General features: G+C 42.5%; 1 protein-coding gene across 1 annotated transcript in view; it reads left to right on the top strand.

The window, feature by feature from the left end:
* Window positions 1-8,161: 8,161 nt before the first annotated feature.
* Window positions 8,162-24,789, top strand: part of PLEKHH2 (pleckstrin homology, MyTH4 and FERM domain containing H2) — a 97,041-nt gene continuing 80,413 nt past the window's right edge. The window contains exons 1-2 of the mRNA XM_004582768.3: window positions 8,162-8,279; window positions 16,296-16,425. Of these exons, the coding sequence (XP_004582825.2) occupies window positions 16,303-16,425 (123 nt within the window). The 5' untranslated portion in view covers window positions 8,162-8,279; window positions 16,296-16,302. The remainder of the gene's footprint in view (window positions 8,280-16,295; window positions 16,426-24,789) is intronic.

The raw sequence follows: 24,789 nt of genomic DNA, 5'->3' as shown, positions 1-24,789 counted from the left end.
GCAAGGCAAGGACTTTTGCCACTAGGCTGTTGTGCAAGGTCCTGAAAGTGAAATTTAACAAAGTGTCCACTGGGCCTCCGAAATCTAGGTTAGTTCTGGCAAATCTCATCTCCTAGTGGTCTCCTCCTATGCTCAAGGCTGTAACTGTGGGAGAATTATGGCACCCTGGAGACTTCTATGATTTCTTGAAGCTCTTGTCCTTAAGGTCACCTCTGCCTCCAGCCTCTGTTTTTCTTTCTGTCTGAAGTACTAACTCAGAGAGGAAACTTGATTCCATTCTCTTGCTCAAGGCATAGACGAATGCTGCAGATTTTACAGAAGACTTGGGGGTGGGTAGGGGTGGGGGTGTGCAGAGGTCATTTCAGACTCCATAGAACAAATAACCTAACATCACACTTGATTTTTAAAAAGCCTTTTGGCCATACCACCTCCTGGCACTTCTGCTTGCCTCTCCCACTGGGCATGCCAGCTCTCGGTCAGCTTGCTGGATTCCTCTGTCCTTGGTCCTTTGGCTCCCTTTGGTCTCTCAGAAGCAAAATCAAATTCTTTTCACTTTCCTTGGCTTGGCAGCCTAGTCATTCTTTCATCCTTTGGGCTCCTGTTAACACCAATAGCATTTCTCAAGTGAACTCCTTCTTTTTTTAAAGATTTATTTTATTTTTATTGGGAAGTCAGATAAATAAAGAGGAGAAGAGACAGAGGGGAAGATCTTCCATACATTGAATCACTACCCAAGTGGCCGCAACGGAGGCCAGAACTGAGCCAATCCAAAGCCAGGCGCTTCTTCTGAGTCTCCTATGCAGGTGCAGGGTCCCAAGGCTTTGAGCCGTCCTCAACTGCTTTCCCAGGCCACAAGCAGGGAGCTGGATAGGAAGTGGAGCTGCCGGGATTAGAACCGGCGCCCATATGGGGTCCTGGCGCATTCAAGGGGATTGTTTACCACTAGGCTACCGTGCTGGGCCTTGAAAAGAGATTTATTTATTTACTCATTTGATTTTATTTGAGAGTAAGTGTGTGTGAGAGAGACAGAGAAAGAAAGACACACAGATTCCCCCATCTCTAAATGCCTGCAACAGCCAGGGCTGGAGTGGGTGGAAATTAGGAGCCAGGAATTCATTCCAGGTCTCCCATGTGGATGGCACAGATCCATGTACTTGAAACATCGCTGTTGTTCCTACAGGTTACACATTAGCAAGAAACTAGATAGGACTTGAATATAGGGTGCAGGTGTCCCAAGCTGCCATTTAACTGCCGCACCAAACAATGGTGCCTGTTATAGTATGGCAATGAAACATAGAAACAACAACAAAAATTGTTAAGTTGGGCATCGTCAAAATGAAACATGTTTGTCTTTCTTAGGACACCACGAAGAAAGTGCACACAACCCACAGTATGGAAGACAATATTTGTAAAACTTACATCTGATAGGAAACTGAATCTAGAATCTGAATCTTACAACTCAACAGTAAAACGCACAAATGAAAAATGAGCAAAAGACTGAAACAGACTTTCTCCAAAGCAGATGTACGTGTGACCAACAAGTGCATGAAGATGTTTGACATTGTTAGTAACTAGGGAAATGCAGATGAAAAAGATAAGGAGAGCTGTTAGGATAGCTGTAACAAAAAAGGAAGACAAAAAATAAATTTTGGTGAGGATGTAATGAGAGTGGAACCCTCATTCATTGCTGGTAGAACTGTAATATAGCACAGTTCCTTTGAAAAAGTCTAGCAGGTCCAGCGCAATAGCCTGTGGCGAAAGTCCTCGGCTTAAACGCACCGGGATCCTATATGGGTCCAGCTCTAATCCTTGCAGCCCTGGTGCTCTACTTCCCTCTCAGCTCCCTGTTTGTGGCCTGAGAAAGCAGTCAAGGATGGCCCAAAGCCTTGGGACCCTGCACCCACGTGGGAGACCCTGAGGAGGCTCCTGGCTCCTGGCTTCAGATTGGCTCCACTCCAGCTCCGGTGGCTGCCTGGGAAGTGAACCATCAGATGGAAGATCTTTCTCTCTGTCTCTCCTCCTCTCTGTATATCTGACTTTTCAATAAAAATAATAAATAAATCTTAAAAAATAAAGAAAAATAGTCTGGCAATAGCTCAAAAGGCTAAGCATAAGGTTGCCATGTGGTCCAGAAGCCCCACACCCAGCAAAATGTATGTCCATATGAATTTTTTAAACAAATATTGGCAGAAATATTATTCATAATAGAGAGAACCCAAATGTCCATTAACAGTTAAATGGATGAAGAAAAGTTAGCACATCATGCAGTGGAGTATTATCTAGTCATAAAGGGAATGAGTTGCTGATAAATGCTCAACATGGATATACTTTAAAATGTTATGCTAGATGAAAAAGTCAGTCACAAAAGACAATGTATCAGATGATGCCACCTAGATAAAATACCAGAATAGGCAAAACTGTTGGCATAACAAGTGAAGTAGTGATTGCTGAGCATTAGGAGAATGGAAAATATGGAAAAGCAATAGCTAAAGTGTACAGATTTTTGCTTTTTATTTTTGATAGGTGAGAAGAAGCCATTAATAAAAACGTTCTAGAATGGATGTTGGCAAGTGATGGTTGTACAACTTTGTCAATGTACTAAAAGCCATTGCTTTAAATAGGTGAAATATATAGATATGAATTATATCCTAATAAAACTGCTATAAATCACATTCTTAAAGGCTAATGAATGAAGAAAATATGAAGTTGATTTCCTACTAGTGAAAAATGCAAAAATACACTAACTGTACAATAACAAGATATTGATTAAGGAAAGGGGCTAGAATACAATGGTAGAATATTAACCAGTCATTAGAATAGTCTAAATAAAAATTAATGACAAGAATACTCGTAATAGCACATTAACTGTGAAAGCAAGATGAAAAATATAAGTTCAGCATAATCCTATGTATTAAGGGAAAAAGTAGTATACATACAGGAACAGAAGATTAAAAGACAACAAATTAGCAAATTGCTTATGAATGATGAGTTATGAATAAATTTAACTTTCAGGCCCGGTGCAATAGTTTGTAGCTAAAGTCCTTGCCTTCAATATGCCAGGATCCCATATCAGAACTAGTTCATGTCCCGGCAGCCTTGCTTCCCATCCCTGCTTGTGGCCTGAGAAAGCAATCGAGGATGGCCCAAAGCCTTGGGACCCTGAACCCACGTGGGAGACCGGGAGGAAGCTCCTGGCTCCTGGCTTTGGATTGGCTCAGTTCCAGCCATTGTGGTCGCTTGGGGAGCTAACCATTGGTTGGAAAATCTTTCTCTCTGCCTCTTCTCCTTTCTGTATATCTGCCTTTTCAATAAAAATCAATAAATAAATGTTTTTTAAACATTAACTTTCTTGGCTCTATCTATTTCTCAATGAAAATGGGTTTCTATTGCTTTTATATTTAGAAAACAAAATATCATAAAACTTAAATCTTGATGGTATACCTTTTTTAACATGATAAAACCATTTATTCTTTTTACATTTCTTTGTTTCCAAATTTTCTATTTCTTCTTCCTATTTCTGAGGGAAGGGAAGAGGAGAGATAAGGGGAAGGATTGGATTGGCCACCCAACATCAAGCCAGGGTCTTGATATGACGGACACTCCGACAGCTCTGCCCAGGTGGTTCCAATAGTTCTGAAATGCTCTAGATCTCACTGATCCAAGGATGAAGAATTCCTTCCAATGCCCATTGGCTGTCACAGTCATCCTTGCAGTATCCATTCAACTAGATTTTTGCTGTCATCATTTGGCTTGGGTAGAATGTTCACATTCCTCTGCTATGGTATCAGTTGTCCCTTGCAGGCTCCAATGGGGTGTCATATCCTCCATGTGCATGAGGGCCTACCATCCACTGCTCAGTCTTTTCCACTGAGGAGGACCATTTCTCGCAAATGGGCCTAAGGGTTTGAGCTAGGTGATCTGGCTCTGCCAGATTCCCTGCCCCCCAGGGCTTATGGACCCAGCACCTACTGTGCAGGCAGGCAGGCCCAAAGACCTGGGCCAGGCGACCCAAGCCCCACTCACCCACCACCCTTTTCGAAAATTCTTCAAAGTATATGAGCACCCATATGGAGCTAGTTAGGAAAAATAATCTGAGGGACCCAGTGTAACGGATCAATTAGCTAAGCCTCTCCCTTAAAGTGCTGGCATCCCATACGGATGCTGGTTCGTATTCTGGTTGCTCTACTTTCCATCCAGCTTTCTGCTTGTGGCCTGGGAAAGCAATAGAGAATGGCCCAATGCCTTGGACCCCTGCACCCACATGGGAGACCCGTTGAGAAGCTCCTGGTTTTGGATCAGCTCAACTCTCCCCATTGCAGCCATTTGGGGAGTGAACCAACAGATGGAAGATCTTTCTCTCTGTTTCTTCTCTCTGTAAATCTGCCTTTCCAATAAAAATAAATAAATATTAAGAAAAGAATTTGAAAACAAAGATGCAGGTAATGACTTTTTCAGTTTAACTGTTTGTTGCTGCCAAGCTGTCCCATGATTTCAACTAGGCTGAGAGAAAACCCAGCCTTTGGGATCCAGCAAGACACTGATTCCCCTCTGTCATCCCATGTTCTCTAAGTGTTATACTTCCCTTGCTCCATCTGAACACACCTTCCAACCTCATTCTTAAGATTTTCCTTGTGTGTACGTGCTGCTTTTCAAACAGTCCTTATGGACTTCTAATACCCACCCAACACAGTAGGATTACGCTTCATCAGTTCAGTGAGAGCAATTATCCCTTGCCCTATCCCACCCAAGATTCTAAAACCTTCATACTATGGAGGGGCTTTTCAAAAAGTTCACGGACAATGTGTATTATGAAAAAAATAACTTATACATGGATTTCTGAATTTTATACATCAGAAGAAGTGTGCCTTTTTTAAAAAAGATTTATTATTATTGGAAAGCCGGATATACAGAGAGGAGGAGAGACAGAGAGGAAGATCTTCCATCCAATGTTTCACTCCCCAAGTGAGCCGCAATGGGCCGGTGTGCGCCGATCCGATGCCGGGAACCAGGAACCTCCTCCAGGTTTCCCACGTGGGTGCAGGGTCCCAAAGCTTTGGGCCATCCTCGACGGCTTTGCCAGGCCACAAGCAGGGAGCTGGATGGGAAGTGGAGCTGCCGGGATTAGAACCAGCATCCATATGGGATCCCGGGGCGTTCAAGGCGAGGACTTTAGCCGCTAGGCCACGCCGCCGGGCCCGAAGTGTGCCTTTTAAGCCCACTTTCCAGTGTTTTGAAGTGCCGGTGTGTTCCATGGCAGAAGACACTCAGTACAAACTCCTCTGCTTGAGTTGTGGTGGGCCTTGCTGCCAATCTGATGTCAGATCTGACAATGGCAGACCATCAAGTGATGTCAAATCTCTTTTCATATAGTTGGGCAAGATGGCTCAATCTTCCTCATAGATCAACCTTCCCCTGTTGATTATTCTCTCATTCATTCTCACTCACACTTGTGAGTTATTTAATGCCTCCTGTTTGTGGCTTTGTTCCTGGTTGTTTGCCTCCCTCCACCACAATACAAGAACCAACTCCTCATCATTTCCCCTAAATCCTTCCTTCTCACTGAGTATGCTCTGTTTGTGATCATCCTGTTGGCATCAGCTGTCTCTAAAGTTATTTTGAAAAATAAATAAATAAATAAATAAGTAAATAAATAAAAGAGCTCGGTCTACTGGTTCATTCCCCAGGTGGCCACTTACAGTCACGGCTGGGCCAGGCTAAAGCCAGGAGCCAGGAACTCCATCCAGGCCTCCCACATAGGTTGCAGAGACCCAAAGAGGTGGGTCATCTTTCTCTACCTTCCAAAGTGTATCAGCAAGAAGCTGTAGCAGAAGCAGAGCAGCTAGGATTCAAACTGGCACTTTGGTATAGGACATCGACATTACAAGCTTCTGGTTAATCTGCTGGGGGTAAAAAGCCAGCCCCTGTCAGAAACATCAGTTCTGTGGATCTTTGTACTCCTTGTCCCTTAAAGTGATATCTAGAATCTATATACAAAGTATTAACAAAAGGTATCCTTTATCACCTTCATTCAGTCAGTCACTCAACGAATAAGTATTGTGTGTCTATGCCAAGTGTGAAAGAGCAACATTAGTATTTCCATTCTTGCAGTACTTACAGTCTAGTGAGGGGAAAAGATGATCCAATAATCACAGATAAACATAATATCCTGATGGAGTCTAACCCTAACCCCAACCCTAGAATGAAACAAAGGTGTGTGTTGCTTTGAGCATTACTTAAGGCTGGTCAGAGACCATTTCTGTCTGTTGCCACCTAATATAAACACATACATTTCAGCACCTATTTTTCCCTTAAACAGCTCTGAGATAAAATAAGTCATGTAACATACAATTCATCCAATTAAATTGTATTTGTTCTTGGTTTGTAGTGCATCCTCAGGGTTATGCAACCATCACTATAAATTTTAGAGTGTTTTCATGAAAACAAAAAAGAAACCTCATTCTGCTTGGCAATCAACCCCTTCCTTCTCGGCCCTAGGCAACAGATCATCTATTTTCTGTCTCGACAGATTTGCCTATCCTGGACAAAGTTGGGGAAAATATTCTGCCTGCCCTTTTCGACTGGCTTCTTGCATTCAACATGTTTTCAGGGCCTCTCCGTGTTGTCGCCTATGTCACACTACTTCGTTTCTTTTTATTGCCAAATAATATTCCATGGTAAACATGTATATATTTTTAAGACAGCCAGAACCATCGTGTTGGTCCACCAGATTCTCCACAGTGAAACAAATCCACTTTGTCATATTTCTAGCAAAGGGTGACAGTAAGTAAATGTTGGTTGGCCCTCGCAAGGGCGGCAGCGGCTTGAGCAAGCCACTTTGCATGAGTGCCTTCATTCACGGAGCTGAGTCTGTGTAGTGTTTCTGGCTCACAAACGGAAGTGATTCTATTTTGGCATTCTTGCTTTCTCCAGCCCAGCCTCTGCAGACTGGCTGTGTTAAATTATGCAAGGGACTTCCAGTCTTGTTTATTTAACTCCTGCATCTCTGCAAAGAAACACTCCTCCCCTGCCCCCCACCGGTTGCTTGTTGGCTAGAGATGTTTGGAGACAATTTTTCATGGGCTATGCATCATCAGCTCCCACAGAAGGCGAAAGGAATTTGATGTGTGGGGGAAGTCTGGGATCTAGTCCAACTTCAGTGCTCATCTGGAAGAAATATGGAAGCTGGATACTTATTGCTGGTCTTTTAAGTGATGCCCACGTTTTACCTTCCCTATAAGGAACTTTGTAAATCTTTATCCCTTTGTGGGGTGCATGCATGCGTATGTGTGCGTGTTTGTGTGTGTGTGTGTGTGTGTTTCATATAAGATTTAAACACACACACAACCCCTTTCTGGGCCAACTGTGACTCAAAGACAGCAATTTGACCTAGTTCTGCGACCTACACATCAGAATTCTCTTTTCTTTTTTAACGCTGCCTCTCCAGCTCTCTGCGGCAGTTGTCTCCCCCTTGGACTTAAGTGACATCCAACCCCTTAGGCAGCTGGGCCTAAGTGGGGCGCTGAGGAGGTAAGAAGGAAGGACGCCCAGCCTGGCTCTTGGGTGAGAAGAGTGCTACCTCGGGGAGGAGCCTCCCTGTGCCAGGGAGTAGAGGAGGGCGTCAGGTCATAGTGACAAGAAGACGATTTCCAGTTTTGTGTTAGAGGACAGCCAGGTGGGAACGGGAAACATTCGGGATACCCCGCCCTGCCACCTGTTTAAGAGCGGCGAGGGAAGCGGTAGCAACAGCAACGTGGGAGACACAGCTGTGGAAACTCAACCTGGAAAGGTGAGTCGAGGCCCTGAATGCCAGACCAGGGAGTCGAGCCTCGTAATTTAAGCAAAGGGAAGCCAACATCAAAACTCCTCTCAAGGACAACTAGCTTGGCAGGAGAATGAAGGATGCCAAGGGAAGCCGCGACCAAGCAGCGAGACTCAGCAGGAAGGCGCTCTACAAGGAGTCAGGCCCACCGGGGGTGGGGGGTGGAATGCAGGGAGTCGGCCAAGGCCACCAAGGACTGGACCCCTCCAGGACAGAACCGGGCTAGCGAAGAGACTGAGGGGGTGGGACCCAAGGTATGGCCACGCCCTCCGGTGACGCCAAGTGCTCTCTCTAGGACTTGTATTGGCTAGCGTGGCTGCCAGTCCCCGTAGGGGGCGGTACCCTGCTCCAGCGGGCTCGGGGCTTCGTGTGAGGCGGGCACAGGCTGAGAATCCGAGAGCTGCGGGAGCCTCGGGCGCTGCGGGGACGTCGTGCACTGCGCCGGGCGTCCACAGCAGAGGTAGGCAGGTGCTGAGGGCTTGGAGCCCACGGCGAGCCCAGTGCCTCCGCCAGCTCGGGATCACTGCCTGCCCCCCGACGAAGACATGCCGTCCCGGGGGAGTTCGCTGAGGGAGCTGCGGGCGAGGAGAGTAGACGGACTGGACACGGCTCGTGTCAGCCCCTGGGCTGCTGGGACCGTTTGTTTGAAAACCCGGGGGTCTGTTTGTGGAGAGGGAGTTGGCGGCTGGTGCCGTTAGGGATGCTGCACGTAGTTCTCGGCCCTTGGGGAGCCCCCGGTGCGCTGAAGGGACTGTTTTCCAAGTCCGAGTTGCGGGGGGTGGGGGGGGACGCAGCCCCGAAGCCGCGCTGTCCCCGAAGGCGTGGACACCTGGAAAGGACCAGAACTTTGCGCGGGGAGAGGCAGGGTCACGCACGCTGGCGAAGCTCGGGCGCGGGGCTCACCTGGCCCGGGGCTCACGGGGCTCACAGGGCGGGCGTGGTCCAGGTGGGGCTGGGTGGTGCTGGTGACCCGCCCGAGATACATCGGAGTGCTGGACAGGGAGACACACCAGGACCTGGCCCGGTCAAGTGGCTTCGCCTGAGCATCGAGCGGCTGACCCTGAGCTCCATCAGGGTCAACCCCAGAAGATGAATTCTCTCATTTCTTTTTCTTTCCTTTTTGGGATCCCTGAGGAGAAACAGGAAGTCAGAGGAGTGTTCACTCCACCGTCGTAAACAGTTTATTTCGTGTCGGTGAATGTTTCTCAAAGTCGTTGGGGGTGGTGGCATTGGGAAGAGCGTTTTTGCTGTCCTGTACAGGGAAGCTATCCTACTTTCAAAATAAAAATCTGGAGGTGGTATTTATTTAGCGACTGGTGATGGCTCACGGAGCTGGGCAGTTCTGTCAGGCCGATGTGAATGGGCAAGGATGGTAACTGGTGCTCAGAATTAGAATTTTCAGCTGTTCCAGATGCTACCCTAGCACAACAGTTACTGTATGCTTGTTAACTCACTTGAGAATTACAGAATGAAATGAGGAAATCGGGTGTCCAGACCTAAGTGTAGACCGTTATCCAACTCATCTTCAGTTCTGGGTTTTGTAAATTCTGACTCAATTAGTAAGGAATGCAGATGTTAAATGCCAATTTAATAATACTCCTAAGCTCCCTAAGGCTTCGCTACTTCACTGTAAAATCATCCGTGTAACTAAAGGAATGGGTGTGTTGAACTTTGAATTTGTTTGTGTGGCTTTTTCATAGTAAGGTATTCTAGGTAGGATTGTGATAATTTTCATATTTGAAGTTAACAATTATTTCTCAATCAAGCTCTTGGGGGAAATTGTCGGCAGGGATAACCACAAATAATGGATCATTAAATTGTAAATAGGGTCCTAAAGAGCATCCTTTTAAACTGCTGCTTTTTCCTTACTCATTTATAAATATATGCTCTTTTTTCTATTGAGTTATAATTCACAAGCTATCAAACTTACCCTTTGCTAGTGTACAGTTCAGTGATTACTGTGGTTAAATAAGATTTGACTCCTGAACTCATATAGGACTTTAAACAGCAAAGCCATAAATTAATGGTGCGTAGAGGGTGAAAACAGATACGGTATTTAGGAGCCCATCTGGGAAGTCCTGGGGTCCCTGAAAAGGCTCAGTCATGGTCTTGGCTTCTTGTCTGTGAGGCAGTTACTGTGGGACTGAAACTACCTAACTAAGGGTCGAGACGAACCTCTTTGAAGTAAGTTGTCTCAGGTATTTCATTGTAGTGACAAAATGCTGTTGACTACAGTGGTGTATAGTGTATTTACAAGGTTGTATAATCCTCACCGCTTCATTCTAAAAGATGTTCACACACTCCCAAAATGGAAATCCCATATTTGTTGGTGGTCACCCCTGTGGCTTTCTCTTCACTTCACAGCACTTGGTTACTAATTACCTATTTTCTTTCTTTTTTTCTTCCAAAAACCTATTTTCTGTCTCTTTGGATTTTCCTATGCCTGCCATTTCATGTACAAAACAATCATACAATTTGTGACCTTTGTGTCTGGTTTCTTTCACTTAGCATGCTGATTATAAAATTTAGCCATAAGAACTTCATTCCTTTTGTATTGGCCCAGTATTGTCCCATTGTATGGATATATTATTGTGTTTTACTTATCTATCTGATGGTAGACACTTTGTATAGTAGGGATAATGCTGCTATGAATATTTGGGTACAAGTTTTGATGTGGACATAACTATTTGGTTCCTTTGGATATATACTTAATATTGATTTTGGGTCATATAGTAACTTTATGTTCATACTTTAAGGAACTGTTAGATTATTTACAATGTTGCTGTGCAGTATTTACATTCCCACCAGTGATGCGTGGGAATTTCAACCTTCCTGCATCCTCACCAACACTTGCTACACTGCATATTGTTTTCTTTCTTTTTTTTTAAGATTTATTTATTTTCACTGGAAAGTCAGATGTATAGAGAGGAAGAGAGACATAGAGGAATGTCTTCCATCCGATGAGTCACTCCCCAAACAGTTGCAATGGCTAGAGCTGCGCCGATCCGAAGAGGAGAGACAGAGAGGAAGATCTTCCATCTGAGGGTTCACTACCCGAGCAGCCACAATGGCTGGAGCTGAGCCAATCCAAAGCCAGGAGCCAGGGGCTCTTCCAGGTCTCCCACACAGGTTCAGGGTCCCAAGGCTTTGGGCTGTCCTGGACTGCTTTCCCAGGGCACAAGCAGAGAGCTGGATGGGAAGCAGGGCTACTGGGATTAGAACCGGCACCCATATGGGATCCCAATGTGTGCAAGGCGAGGACTTTAGCCGCTATGCTATAGTGCCGGGCCCAAAAGACATATTTTTTAAACTATTAATCTGGTTTTCTGATGCTTTACTAAATCCAATGATTGTAATAGTATTCTTTTGCATTCCTTAGAACTTTCTGTATACATGATCATGTTGTCTATTACAAATAGATAGTTATACATCTAACATACTCTGTTAGAATTTTGAGCGCAATGTTAGCCACCAGTGGTAAGAGCACATGTCCTTGTCTTGTTCTTGAATATTTTAAAAAGAAGTTTCATTGATTTATTTGAAAGGCAGAATGATAGAGAAGAAAAGGGAAAGGGAGGAAGAGAGAATGAGAATGAATGAACTTCTGTGCACTGATTCACTCCTCAATAACCAGGGCTGGTCCAGGACAAAGCCAGGATCCACTTGGGTCTCCCATGTGGATCACAGAGACCTGAGCAATTGGATCTTCATCTCTGGTGTCCAAGGTACATAAGCAGGGAGCTGGATGGGAAGTGTAGTATTCTTTTTGTTTCTTAAGATTTATTTTTATTAGAAAGTCAGATATACAGAGAGGAGGCGAGACAGAGAGGAAGAGCTTCTGTCCGATGATTCACACCCCAAGCAGCCGCAACGGCTGGAACTGCGCCGATCCAAAGTCAGGAGCCAGGAGCCTGTTTCAGGTCTCCCACGCAGGTACAGGGTCCCAAGGCTTTGGGCCATCCTCCACTGCTTTCCCAGGCGACAAGCAGGGAGCTGGATGGGAAGCAGGGTCATCGGGTTTAGAACTGCTGCCCATATGGAATTCCAGAGTTTTCAATACGAGGACTTTAGCCACTAGGCTACTACGCTAGGCCCAGAAGTGGATATTCTGTATTCAAACCAGGCACTCCAATATGGAATTTGGGTATTAATCTGATGTGCCACAATGGCTACCCTTTTATTCTTAATTTTAAGGGGAAAACTTTCAGTTATTTGTTAATAAACACAGTGTAATTCTGAGCTTTTTTATAAAGTGGCATTTATTAGGTTGAATAAGTTTGATTTTCTTGCTTGTTTGCTGACTATTTTTATCACAAAAAAGTGTTGGGTTTTGTTGAATGGCTTTTAAAAATATATGAATTCATTTTATTTTTTGATGATGTTTATGTAGTTGAGATGGATGCGTGCCTGTGTGAACCACCAGTTAGGGTGAGGAGGGTCGAGTGATGAGGGAAAGTGGATGAGACAGCTGCCTCCAATCTGCTTTTTTCTTCTTGGATCTGTGGAAAGTGGGAAGAGGACTGCTCCCAGCAGCCCAACTGCATCAGTATCTGGAATACAGGACAACCACCTGATGTCATCCCAGGGTTCCAGGTGTGGAGCGTGTTCTGAGGATACTGCTTAAGTGGTTTGGATAGTTCTGAGATGCTCTTGATTTCATTGCTTCAGGGTTGAGGAGATTGTTCCAAGGTGCATTTGCAGATGAAATCACCTTAGAGTCTCAGCTCACTCAGATACTTCTGTCAAAACTTGGCTGGGAGAGTCGTCTAATTTTTTCTGCCCTCCATGATACTAGATGTCCTCTACAGGCCTCAATGAACTGCTTGTCATGTCCCCCATGAGCATCTGGGCATGCCATCCTCTACACAGGCCTCAGCAACCATGGAGAGCCAGTCTGACACGTGTGCTCCATGGTCAGACCACAGATGCTGTGATTTTCACCATGGTTGGAGTTCTAAGTCCAGTGATCCAGTTGTGGGGGTCCCCAAAGAAACCTCACAAGAGGTGACTCCAGCCTGACTCCTGTGTGTGCCATCATGTGTGGGATCCGGCTCAGTCTATCACCACATCAACCTATACACATACACTGGTGGCTGCAGTCATCAGGTCAGTTCTGTCCCCAGCCATATCTCATATGCAAAGCAATGGATGTTGTGGCCCAGCCTAACCCTGCCCACATACTCTGCTGTCATGCACACCAGCAGAAACTGCAGCCTAGTTGGAGCAATCCCCAATAACCCTCACCAGGCCTGCCCCCAGACCCAGTTCCCGTGTATGCCAGTATGTGTAGCAGACTGGTCCAGTCTGTCTCTCATCCCGTTCAACTCTCATGCACATCAATAGCATTGGATCCTAGCTTAGTCCAGTGACCCCACTATCCAGCCCACACTCATGCCAGCAGGTGCCACTGTCTGTCCAGCCAGGCCTGCCCCCAGCCCTGGTTCTCATGCTCACCAGTGGAAGCTGCAGTCCATCAGAGAGTGCCTACAGTTTCCCTATGAGGCCTACTCCCAGCTCCAGATCTTGTACTTTGCAGCTGGTTCTATGTCTAGCTGGTAGGACTTGCCCCCACTCCCAGCATCTAATAGCTGATGCTTGCCCTTTAAGATATTTTATTTTATTCGTTTAAAGATTTATTTATTTTCATTGGAAAAGCATTCTTTCGTCTACTGGTTCGCTCTCCGATGGCTGACACTGAACCAATTTAAAGCCAGCAGCTTCTTCCGGGTCTCTTACGCAGGTGCAGGGTCCCAAGGCCTGGATCAATCCTCCACTGCTTTTCCAGGCATTAAGCAGGAAGCTGAATGGGAAGTGGAGCAGCAGGCACATGAACAGGTACCCATATGAGTTCCTAATGCTTATAAGGTGAGGATTAGCTAATTGAGCCATCATGGGAGTTCCCCACTCTATTTTTTTTATAAGATTGATTTTATTTTTATTTGAAAGGCAGTTACAAAGAAAAGGAGAGACAGGGAGAAATATATTCTAACTGCCAGCTCACTCCACAAATGGCCACAATGACCAGAGCTGAGCATATCTGAAGCCAGGAGCCAGGAGCCTCCTCCAGGTCTCCCATCTGCTGCTTTCTCAGGACATAAGCAGAAAACTGCATCAGAAATGGATCAGCCAGACTTAAACTAGCACCCATATGGGATGCCAGTGCACTAAGTGGAGTCCCAGATGATTACTCCACAGAAGAGAAATGAAAAGGCAGTAGAATTGAGAAAAAGTTAGTAACTAATTAACTGAATTGTCTAGTCCTGTGGATCATCTATAGTAAATAGTAACATGGGGTCCCTGCGCAGTGGCTGAACGGCTAAAGTCTCCCCCTTGCACACACCGGGATCCCATATGGGTGCCGGTTCTAATCCTAGTACCCTCACTTCCCATCCAGCTCCCTGCTTGTGCCCTGGGAAAGCAGTCCAGGATAGCCCAAAGCCTTGAGACCCTGCACCTGCATGGGAGCCCTGGAAAAACTCCTGGCTCCTGACTTTGGATTGGCCCAGCTCCAGCCGTTGCGGCTGCTTGGGGTGTGAATCATAGGACGGAAGATCTTCTTCTCTGTCTCTGTTCCTCTCTGTATATCTGACTTTCCAATAAAACATTTTTAAAATGCTAACATGGTAAATGAAAACAAAGTTAATACTAGAAAGGGTAATAATATTCTTGGAGAATGCTTCAGGAAAAATGACATGAGGATTCACAAAAACAAGTTGAGGAGAAGAAAGTGATTGCTAATTCTACAATGATCAGATCTTACACACGTCTGGAATTTGGGGACACTGGAAATTGAGACAGTTGAGATGCTTTTAATACAAATTGCAGCTTTTGTAAAAACAATTCTGCTTCTAGTTGTTATTAAGTCATTGATTGATAAAATCCCTGTTCATGTGAAATTGACATAAGGACAAAACAATGTTTATGCTAGAAAAATAACATTGTAGTAGATTTTTAACAGTGTAAAGTTTCAAAATGTTGGTATTGCCTCAGGGAGGGGCATCGTATAATATTAAATGCTGGTAAAATAAATGTGATTATGCTTTTATAAGACTAAGGGATTAGAATAGTACACTTCAATTGGAATAGCATCTTGGGACTCTGAGAGGTTTTCTGTCACATGTACTCTGTGACTGAGGCTTGGCCATTGCAGGAGTTCAACTTTGTGTGCCAGTTCTACCAGCAATAGCAAGGGAAGTGCAAAGACCTGTTATTAGGTCATTTTGTTAAAAATAGCCTGATGTAGCGTTATTATCATTTAAAACTGCTGTTAAGAATCCCAGAGCCAGAACTAATCATGTCCCTGAAATCAAGTAATGTCTGAGAATTTCAAAACCAGTTTCCTTGCCTCTTCTCTTTCCCTACAGCATTGCTCCCTAGGACCAATCTCCTCTCAAAGAAAGTAAATACCACAGAAGTCCCTGATCCCGGAATAGTGTCATACAGGGCATCCTAGATTTCATATTTATATATTTCTGTTCTGACCCTAGATGAAAATCATGCAAATTTGTCAGCATCATAACCTTTGGCTAAATATGCCAAAGGATTAGAAAGACAGCCTGCACCTGGAGGAATTTAGATTGGTAGTAAACAATAATTAAGCAAATCTAAGTCATAAATCAGAACACTGGTAATTTAGGTTTTTTAAGGTTATTTTATGATGCTAACCAAATGTATGAAATTGTGATAGTCCTGTAAATTTGAGTTTGATAAAATGCAAGCCAGTAGATTTTTAACCATTTTATTGGGAGAGCCAAAGTTATGACAGTAGTATGTTTGTGCGGTGGTGTTACACTGTCTGAAATTCTGTTAGAGATTCTGTTATTCTTCACAGCATACTTAACGTGAAAGAATGATTTGAGGGCTGGCACTGTGGCATAGTGAGTTAAGCTGCCACCTGTAGTCCCAGCATCCTATAAGGATGCTATTTCAAGTCCTGGTTATTTCATTTGTCATCTAGCTTCCTGTTGATGCACCTGGGAAAGTGGCAGAGGATGGCTCAAGTGGTTGGGCTCAGGTCCCCATGTGGCAGACCATGAAGAAGTTATGGCTCCTAGCTTCAGCCTGACCCAGGCACAGCCAATGTGACCAATTGGGGAGTGAACCAGCAGATGGAAGATCTCTCTGTTTATCTCTCTTTCTCTCTTTACTTTTGCCTTTCAAAAATAAAATAGATTTAAAAAATTATTTTAGAAAGAATGGCTTGTGATCAGCATTCCTCATTTTTCTAGACCAAGTAAATCTGGGCATAAATTGATTAAGGAACACAATTGAGTCTCAAAACCTACCTTTCTGTGTGTCACTAAATTCTTTCCATTAACTCTAGTTGGTTCTGGCATTCATCTTAGAATTTAACATTTGTATGTGCATATTATTAGACAGCAACTAGAATGTGAACATTGATTTAATGAATTATCTTGAATGCTAATTTTGTTGTCCTGTTTGAATGCTTTCTTTCTCTCTCTCTCTCTTTTTTTAGAATAAATATGGCCGAGCTTTCTGTGCCAGAAGGACCAGTAGATTGGAAAGAACGATGCATAGCTCTGGAGTCCCAGCTCATGAAATTTAGAGTTCAAGCAAGCAAGATACGAGAACTCCTAGCAGAGAAGGTCAGCTTTCCCCTCTTTGTCTTTATTATTCAATGTCAGTTACTTGGGGCCTCTTTCATTAATTTTGACTAATCTCAGTATTATTGGGGCTGAGTATTTTTGTAATAGCAACTGTAATTGAGCTTTTAGCAAATGTTTGAGTCTGTGTTTGGCATATTCTTTTCTCATTGTTACACTGGGTCAGACATTAAGACGTTGCAAATGCTAAAGTAGAGCAGGTGAGAATTGTCTATGTTTGATGAATATGGAATTTATTCCTTCCAAAGAGAAAAGCTATAATTTATTTGATTTTACTGAGGGGGGCGGTTAAAGCATTTTGATCTACTAAATGCTTAGGAAAACCATGTAAAAATGATTATGGAAGAAAATGGCCTGTGCACAGTAAAATGTGTCTATATTGAACTTGAATATGTGCACCTGTGAAGGAATTTGTATTGGCTGTTTATTGCTAAACTATCATCTGGTTAGAATTGAGTTTAGTGTAATTATATGCTTCTCTTAAAAGTGCTAATTATGTAATTAGGATTTCTTTTATGTCTCAGGAATTCTGTTTTGGCAAATATGTGTATAAAATGAATAGATTTGTTCACCCATTCATTTCAACGAATATTCATTGAGGACTAATTATGTTCCTGACAGGTTTCTTAACACTGCAGCTACATCTGGGAACAAGACACTCATGTTCTGGTTTCCAGAAACTTGGATTTCAGACTTGCATTATTTGATATGGTAGCCACTAGCCATATGTGGCTATTGAGCACTTTAAATGAGGCTAGTTCAAAATCAAATGTGTTGCAATTGTAAAAATCACACCAGAAGATTTAGTATGAAATAAAGACTATAAAGTATGTCAAAAATAATGTTAATATTAATTGTGTGTGAGCATATTTTGGATGTTGGATTGAATAGACAATATTAAAATAAATCACACTTATTTTCTCTTAGCTTTCATATGTATGTTAGATTTGAAATGATGCACCTAGTACAACCATATTTCTATTAAACAGCACTAGGTGACTGAATGATGGCTATTAATAGTCTCCCATCCAAGTACTAACCAGGCCCAATCCTGCTTAGCTTCCCAGATCAGACAAGACCAGGTACATTCAGGGTGGTATGGCTGTGGACAACTACTAGTGGTCATTCTGACTCTTCATAAGGATTTGCAGATAGTCTTAAATAAAACTCTAGTCTGCATAATTCTATTGGGATGAAGACTGGTTCAGATGTCACACTCCCAAAGAAGACCTTAAATCTTCCTTCCTTTGCTGGTTGAGAATCTGTTTAGCACAGAAGTATTCTAATATGATGCAACGAAAAAGCATTCTGTTTATGAGACTGACTCAGAAACAGCATTTAATTTAAACCTTCATATAGATCATCTTCAAATTTTGTGGCTTCACATCTTCTAGGGAAAAGACTGAAGTTACCCTACTCACTTGGGCCAGGGATGATCATAATGTGTTTTGTGGAATAAATCTGCAGTATCGCTGTGATTTATAGGTTGATATTACAATAAAATCTTTAACTTGAAAAAAAATCCCAATTTAAATATTTTTCACATTGGAGAAGCTTATCCTAGTTTGACATCAGTGATTTATCCTTTGTCTTTTGCTCTCCTCTCTATCAAAATTATTTTCTATATCTAACTGATTTACCTGATATTTTCCCCAATGCTAACTGTCCCATACCATCGTCTAGTTATCTTGTTGTAGCTCAAGGATACTTCCCAGTGGCAGCCTTGACATCTCAGTGAGCAGTATCACTGCTGATATTGTTGGCCCCAATCTCCTCACAGTTTTCTTGACTTCTGTACGCTGTTTCCTTATGGACAATTAGAGTGTTTGGGTTCTAATTGTTTGATCTTAGAGGTCAATTTTATGGCATCATTGGTTTTGTGCTTCAGAATGCGTATTACAGCATGCCTTCTTTGCCCATTTTATAAATCGTGAGGGTTTTTTCTCTGTAAGTAAAAGTGTCAATAGCTTTTTGATTATTAATCCATATGCGTTTAAATCTCACGTTTTCTATGTCAATGAATCAGTGTTAAGAGGAATATGTCAAAATTATGTTTTGGTTGTGGTTTCTTTTCCTTTCTTCTGTTTTTCTGGCCCATATTCTGTGTCTGTGACTTAAATCTTTGGACAAATCTAAGAGTTGGAATGGTATGGATGTGTTTTGCACACTGGAAAATGGATAATGGTGCCAAGTCACTCAAGGTTTCCCATTAAATATATTCCATACCAGAATGGGATAAGCATTTTCTCCTTTTTTTCTAAGATTTATTTATTTTTATTAGAAAGTCAGATATAGAGAGGAGAAGAGACAGAACGAAAGATCTTTCATCTACTGATTCACTCCAAGTGGCCGCAATAGCTGGAGCTGCGCCATTCAGAAGCCAGGAGCCAGGAACCTCTTCTGAGTCTCTCATGTGGATGCAGAGTCCCTGGATTTTGGGCCATGCTCAACTGCTTTCCCAGGCCACAATCAGGGGGCTGGATGGGAAGTGAGGCTGCCGGGATTAGAACTGGTGCCAGTATGGGATCCTGGTGTGTGCAAGGCAAGGACTTCAGCCACTAGGCTTCCGTGCTGGGCCCAGCATTTTCTTTTTAAAAGATTTATTTATTTTTGTTGGAAAGGCAGATTTATAGAAAAGGAGAGACAGAGAGGAAGATCTTTCATCTGTTGCTTCCCTTCCCAAATGGCCTAGAAGAGCAAGGCTGAGCTGGTCCAAAGCCAGGAACTTCTTCTGGGTCTCCCATGTGGATGCAGCGGCCCCTAAGCCTTTGGCCAATTTCTGCTGCTTTACTGGGCCACAATCAGGGAGCTGGATAGGAAGTGGCACAGTGGGGAAAAGAACTGGCACACATAGGGGATGTCTGTGCTAATAGGCAGAGGATTAGCCAATTGAGCTATCGTGCCAGCCCCAAGAATAAGCATTTTCACATTTTCTGTTATATATAGCCTATTATGAAATATTTTCCCAAGTTTGAAAATTCTGTTACTCAGTCATGATTTGATGACCATACCTAATTTTTTATTTATATGTTAAACATTTGATAGCTACTCTGTTTAAATCTCATAACAGCCTGTGAAATAATAACTTTTATTGTTTGGACTTTATAGATCAGGAAGAGGATTCTTATCTGTGCCAGGAACTCTTCTAAGTGCCACATAATAAGTATCTATATATGAGTAACATATATATGTTAACTTTTTAATCCTTAATGCTATTTTTTGAAGTAGCTATTAGTATTATCAATATTTACATAAGAGGAAGCTTACTAAACTTCTGTGAGTTTGCACCAAAAAGTCAGTGAGGAAGTCAAGATTTGAACTCAGACATTGTGCTTTTCAAGCCGGGGTGCTGAAGCATCACCCTAACTGGCCTTTCAGATGTAGTTTTTGTTGTTGTTTACCACGCTCCTTGCCTTCTCTGGCCTGTTTCATCTTGTCTTCAGCAAGGCAGTATGTCAGTTATATAATGATCTACATAATCCGACTTGCTTTTCAAAGCAAACCCTATAGCATTGCTTCTGAATGCCAATTCAAGTCCAATGTTACATTCCAGATGGTAGTCTGGTCTCATCTACAATCTTTGGTGTTGGGTTAGGACCAGCCCTCTCCAGGACTTCTCCCTAATAATTCTCCATGCCTTCCCCCTCAGAGGGAAGCAGGCCCAAGGCTGAAGATAACTTGAGAGAATACTAACTTGATCTCTCAGCTTTTTGCCAGGAATTTGGTCAACCTCTCGCTACTGGTTCCTAGTTCTGTTTCGCTGGAGCTTGCTGTAGGCAACCAGCTCTAGGTGCCAACTGTGGTTGATATGCCTTTGTAATCATTAGCTAGTTTAAATATCACAGGAGCTCTATAATGTCATCATTATTCCCAATTTAAAGGTACTAAGACTGACAGTAATTGAGGAATATGCTCAATATCACATTGCTAGCAAATAAAGCTGCAAACATACATCATTCACATTCATTGTGATGCATCTCCTAGAGTGCTTAGTGCGCAGAAGTAATTCCGTATTTTCCTGATTTTTTTGGAGGCAGAATTATTGAATATGTATACAAGGAACTGAGTTAAATATAGTTACATACAGATAAGGAGAGTATATTTTTTTAATTTTTAAGGAAAAATATGTGAGATGATTGTGGAATATTTTCACCATTCAAGATGAATTTCACTTACATATACTTTGTATTTTCTGGATATACAGCCAAAGAATACAGAAACTCTTTAGAAAAACTGTTTTTACATGAATTTTTTTGTTATCATAATTTCCAAGCTACTTAAATACTGAAGCTTGTGCAGAAAAGGGCCTTATTGAAGTCTTAGGCAAGCACTGCTGTAAGTGGGAGAGGTCGTTGGAGGAATTTAAGGAATGGTGTTGGAAATATCCTTAGCATGCCAAATATAAACTCTTCAGGGAAGCTGAGATTTAAGTAGTTTTTCTACTTTATTAGCCAGCTAGTTTCTGATTCAGGAAAGAAAAAAAAGGGAAGGTTTTTTATTTTAAGTTAAGATGAAATGTTGTCTATGGGTTACATCTTTCAGAAGATAAAAAGGAGAAAAATATGAAAGCTTTTCCCTTCAGGCATCGGCATGGCCCAGATAACCTGATGTTGCCTTTACCTAATGCAGCTTGCTGTCTGGGATTGCCTGCCACTTGGTTTTGCTTTCATGAATATGATTTCCCTGAAACAGTCTAGGAAGACTGATAGGACCCGAGAGTCCCTGGACAGCATAGTCTGTGTTGCTTTCACACAATAGACCAGTATTGGCATATTTAAATTTTATCTCTTCTTAGTTTCTCTGTTGGGATTAGACGTTTCACAGTATTCGGTGGAAAATCTACATATACCAACAATGAGATTTTCTGGGTCGTTTGTCATTTTGGGGGGCTTTTGACTGAAGATATTATTTATTATAACAAGATTTTTAAAATGCTTATTGGTAGAGTGTTTCATGGGGTTTGTAGGAGAGCATCAGAATGAGTGAGATATAATGGGGTATTTCTGTCCACAGCAGTGAATGTGAAGGCCATTAAGTACTGTAAGTTAACTGATCAGCTAAGCCAATATATTATGTGCCTGCAACAATGAGATTACTGGGCACTATGGGATGTTATATTATCATCCTGATCAGTGGCATTTAGCACTGCTACTTGCTAAGCTGAGTCTAGTTACAGAGACACTTAAGCATTAAGTGTAAGTGAAGCACTAATATTATAATCTACTGCTTCATTTTGTTACTGTATAAATGGCCTTGGGGCAGTTGAATGTTTTAAGTTCTTTTTAGGATGGATCGATTGTAAAATTAACCCAAGATTTGCATTATAGTCCACACTGCAAAAGCAAAATTTTCATAAATATGTCCTGTACTGCTTCTCTGAATATTTTACAAAGTTTTTCCCAGTTTGAACACCTATAAAAATAATCACTAAAGACCCTTTTAAACTATCCTTGTGTCTAAACTGGCCTTAGAGTGTAATAACACTTTATTGGGTATGCTAATATATATTCTCATTAGCTAATATATATTCTCATCAATGTGAAATGTTCTATATTTATGATCTGTAATATGCCTTGTGAAAATGTAGTTTTTCTTTATCAAAGTTTATCTTTACAATGATATTTTGGAAAGAGTTAAAGCCCTCATTCTTTGACTTTGTTCACTTGCTCAAAACACATTTATTGAGTTGCTGTTCTGTGGTAGTGATCATGCCTACTTTAACCATTTTTTTTGTGAGTATATCTAACATCTGAAGAGAGAATATTTGTTCTTCCTATCCAGTGGCAGAGTTTGGTTAGAATTTAGCCTTTCTTGTTGTATCTCTCTGATTTTATCATAGGCTTTCTGAAAACATGTAACTTAAAATTGCTCCTATAAGGAATGTTTATATGGTTTTTCACTTAATGGTAAGATTCCTGAGCAGAAAGAATAGCAGACAAAAGACAAATGCTTTCCAGCTAAGAATTTTGTGGTTTTGTATTTTGGGACTGATTTTTATATGGTTCTGTGTAACTATAGCTGTATGTGTAGTTTATGAGAACAGCTGTGATTCAACTAAGAGTATGAGAGAATTTTGAGTATGAAGAATTATTTCGCCAGTTGTGTCGCTGTCTGGAAGCACAGCTTATATTAGGCATACTCATTCTTTTTCTTTTTTTTTTTTTTAAGACTCATTTTTATTTGAAAGGCAGAGTTACAGAGCATGAGAGGCAAAGATCTTTCATCCACTGGATCTCACTCCAAATGGCCTGAATAGCCAGAGCTGAGCTAATCTGAAGCCAGGAGCCAGGACCTTCCTCTGGGTCTCCCACATGTTGCAGGAGCCCAAGAACTTGAGCCATTGTCTTTCTTTCTCTGGCTGTAAACAGGGAGCGGAATGGGAAATAGAGCAGCCAGGACACAAGCCAGTGCCCATAAGAGATTAGTGTGTTATGCCACCGTTCCGGCACCAGCATACTTATCCGTAACATTAATTTTCTAATCGTTATGATGGGAATAACAATTTCTTTCTCCTGGTATGATGGTGAAGCAATGTATTTGGTTCCTAAACATTAACTTGAATTTTTTCAAGATTCTCTTCTCTTCCCTGAATTATCTTTCCTTCCTTTGATTATTTTTCCATTCCAAACAATCAATCAGTCAATTAATGACTGCAGCTTGAGAGCTTTTTTTCAAATATCTTATGATCTTTGGTGGCCTATCTATATTTGTATTAAAGAATGGAACAGGCAGGGTGCGGTGTGGCCTAGTGGCTAAAGTCCTCACCTTGAATGCTCCAGGATCCCATATGGGCGCTAGTTCTAATCCTGGCAGCTCCACTTCCCATGCAGCTCCCTGCTTGTGGCCTGGGAAAGCAGTGGAAGATGGTCCAAAACCTTGGGACTCTGCACCCGCGTGGGAGACCTGGAGGAGGTTCCTGGCTCCTGGCTTCGGATCGGCGTAGCACCGGCCATTGCGATCACTTTGGGAGTGAATCATCAGATGGAAGATCTTCCTCTGTCTCTCCTCATCTATGTATACCTGCCTTTGCAATAAAAAAAAAAAAAAGGAACATCTGCAAAGTTGACTGGCAATTGTATATGTGTAAATAGCTAATGCTGGTCAACTGTTAGCTTTTGCTTTTTGGTAAGTGGGTGGAAGAATGTCTTTCAGGAGGTTAGCTCGTAAAACTACAGTTGTTAGAATGGTCCAAAAATTAATTCAATTTTATAAAAGAAGAATTTTGCAGCTTTGTAGAAAGTAAACACTTCGCTGTTAGATATTTGGCATGGGATAAATGAGAAGTTTTTAGAGAACTTGTGACAGTAAGAGCCACATATTTGGCATCGATACACAGTATTTTCAGCCTGATACTTCACTCCCCCACTAAATTGTTTATTTCTTTCTTTGTCCTTCTTTTTTTTTTTTTTTTTGCTGTTGTTTTAATTTTACTTATTTTTTCTTACTTACTGAAAGAAAAAAGGCAAATATGGACAAACAGACCTCTGTCATTCATTGGTTCACTCTGCAAATGCACACAACAACCAGGACTGGTTCAGGCCAAAACCAGGATCCAGGAACTTCATCGGAGTTGCCCACATGTTTCATAAGGGCCCAGCTACTTGAACTATCACCTGCTGCCTCCCAGGGAACACATTAGCAGGACGTAACAGAGTAAGAATGGGGCTGGGGCAACATGGGCACCTGTTTGTGTCCCAGCTGCTGCACTCCTGATCTTGCTCCCTGCCAATGGTCTGGGACGAGCAGTGGAACATGCTTCAGGTGTTTGGGCCCCAACTAGCCATGTGAGTGACCTAGTTGAAACTCCTGGCTTTTACCTTCAACCTGGTGCATCCTTGGCTGCTGACTATCTGGGTAGTGAACCAGATAGTCTCTCTCTCTCTCTCTCTCTCTCTTTCTCTCTCTCTCTCTGTGTTGCTCTGTCTTTAACTTTTCCATATAAATAAATAAATCTTCAAAACAAATGAAAAGGAAGTAGAAGAGCTGGTGCTCAAAAAACTCAAGTACAAGTGCTCCAGTATGGAATGCGGGCATCTCAAGCAGTATCTTTTTTTTTTTTCTTGTAAGATGAATTTATTTTTATTGGAAAGGGAGATTTTACAGAGAGGAAAAAATGAGAAATATTTTCCTTCTGATGGTTCACTCCTCAAGTAGCTGCAATGGCCAGAGCTGAGCCAATCCAAAGCCAGGAACCAGGAACCTCCTCCAGGTCTCCCACGTGGGTGCAGGGTCCCAAGGCTTTGGGCCGTCCTTGACTGCTTTCCCAGGCCACAGGCAGGGAGCTGGATGGGAAGCAGGGCCACTGGGACACAAATCAGCACTCATATGGGATCCTGGTGCGTGCAA

This window comes from Ochotona princeps, chromosome 8, assembly GCF_030435755.1.
Source record: "Ochotona princeps isolate mOchPri1 chromosome 8, mOchPri1.hap1, whole genome shotgun sequence".
Taxonomy (NCBI): Eukaryota; Metazoa; Chordata; class Mammalia; order Lagomorpha; family Ochotonidae; genus Ochotona; species Ochotona princeps.
The sequence above is the reverse complement of the archived record's forward strand: the minus strand, read 5'-3'. Positions and strand labels throughout refer to the sequence as shown.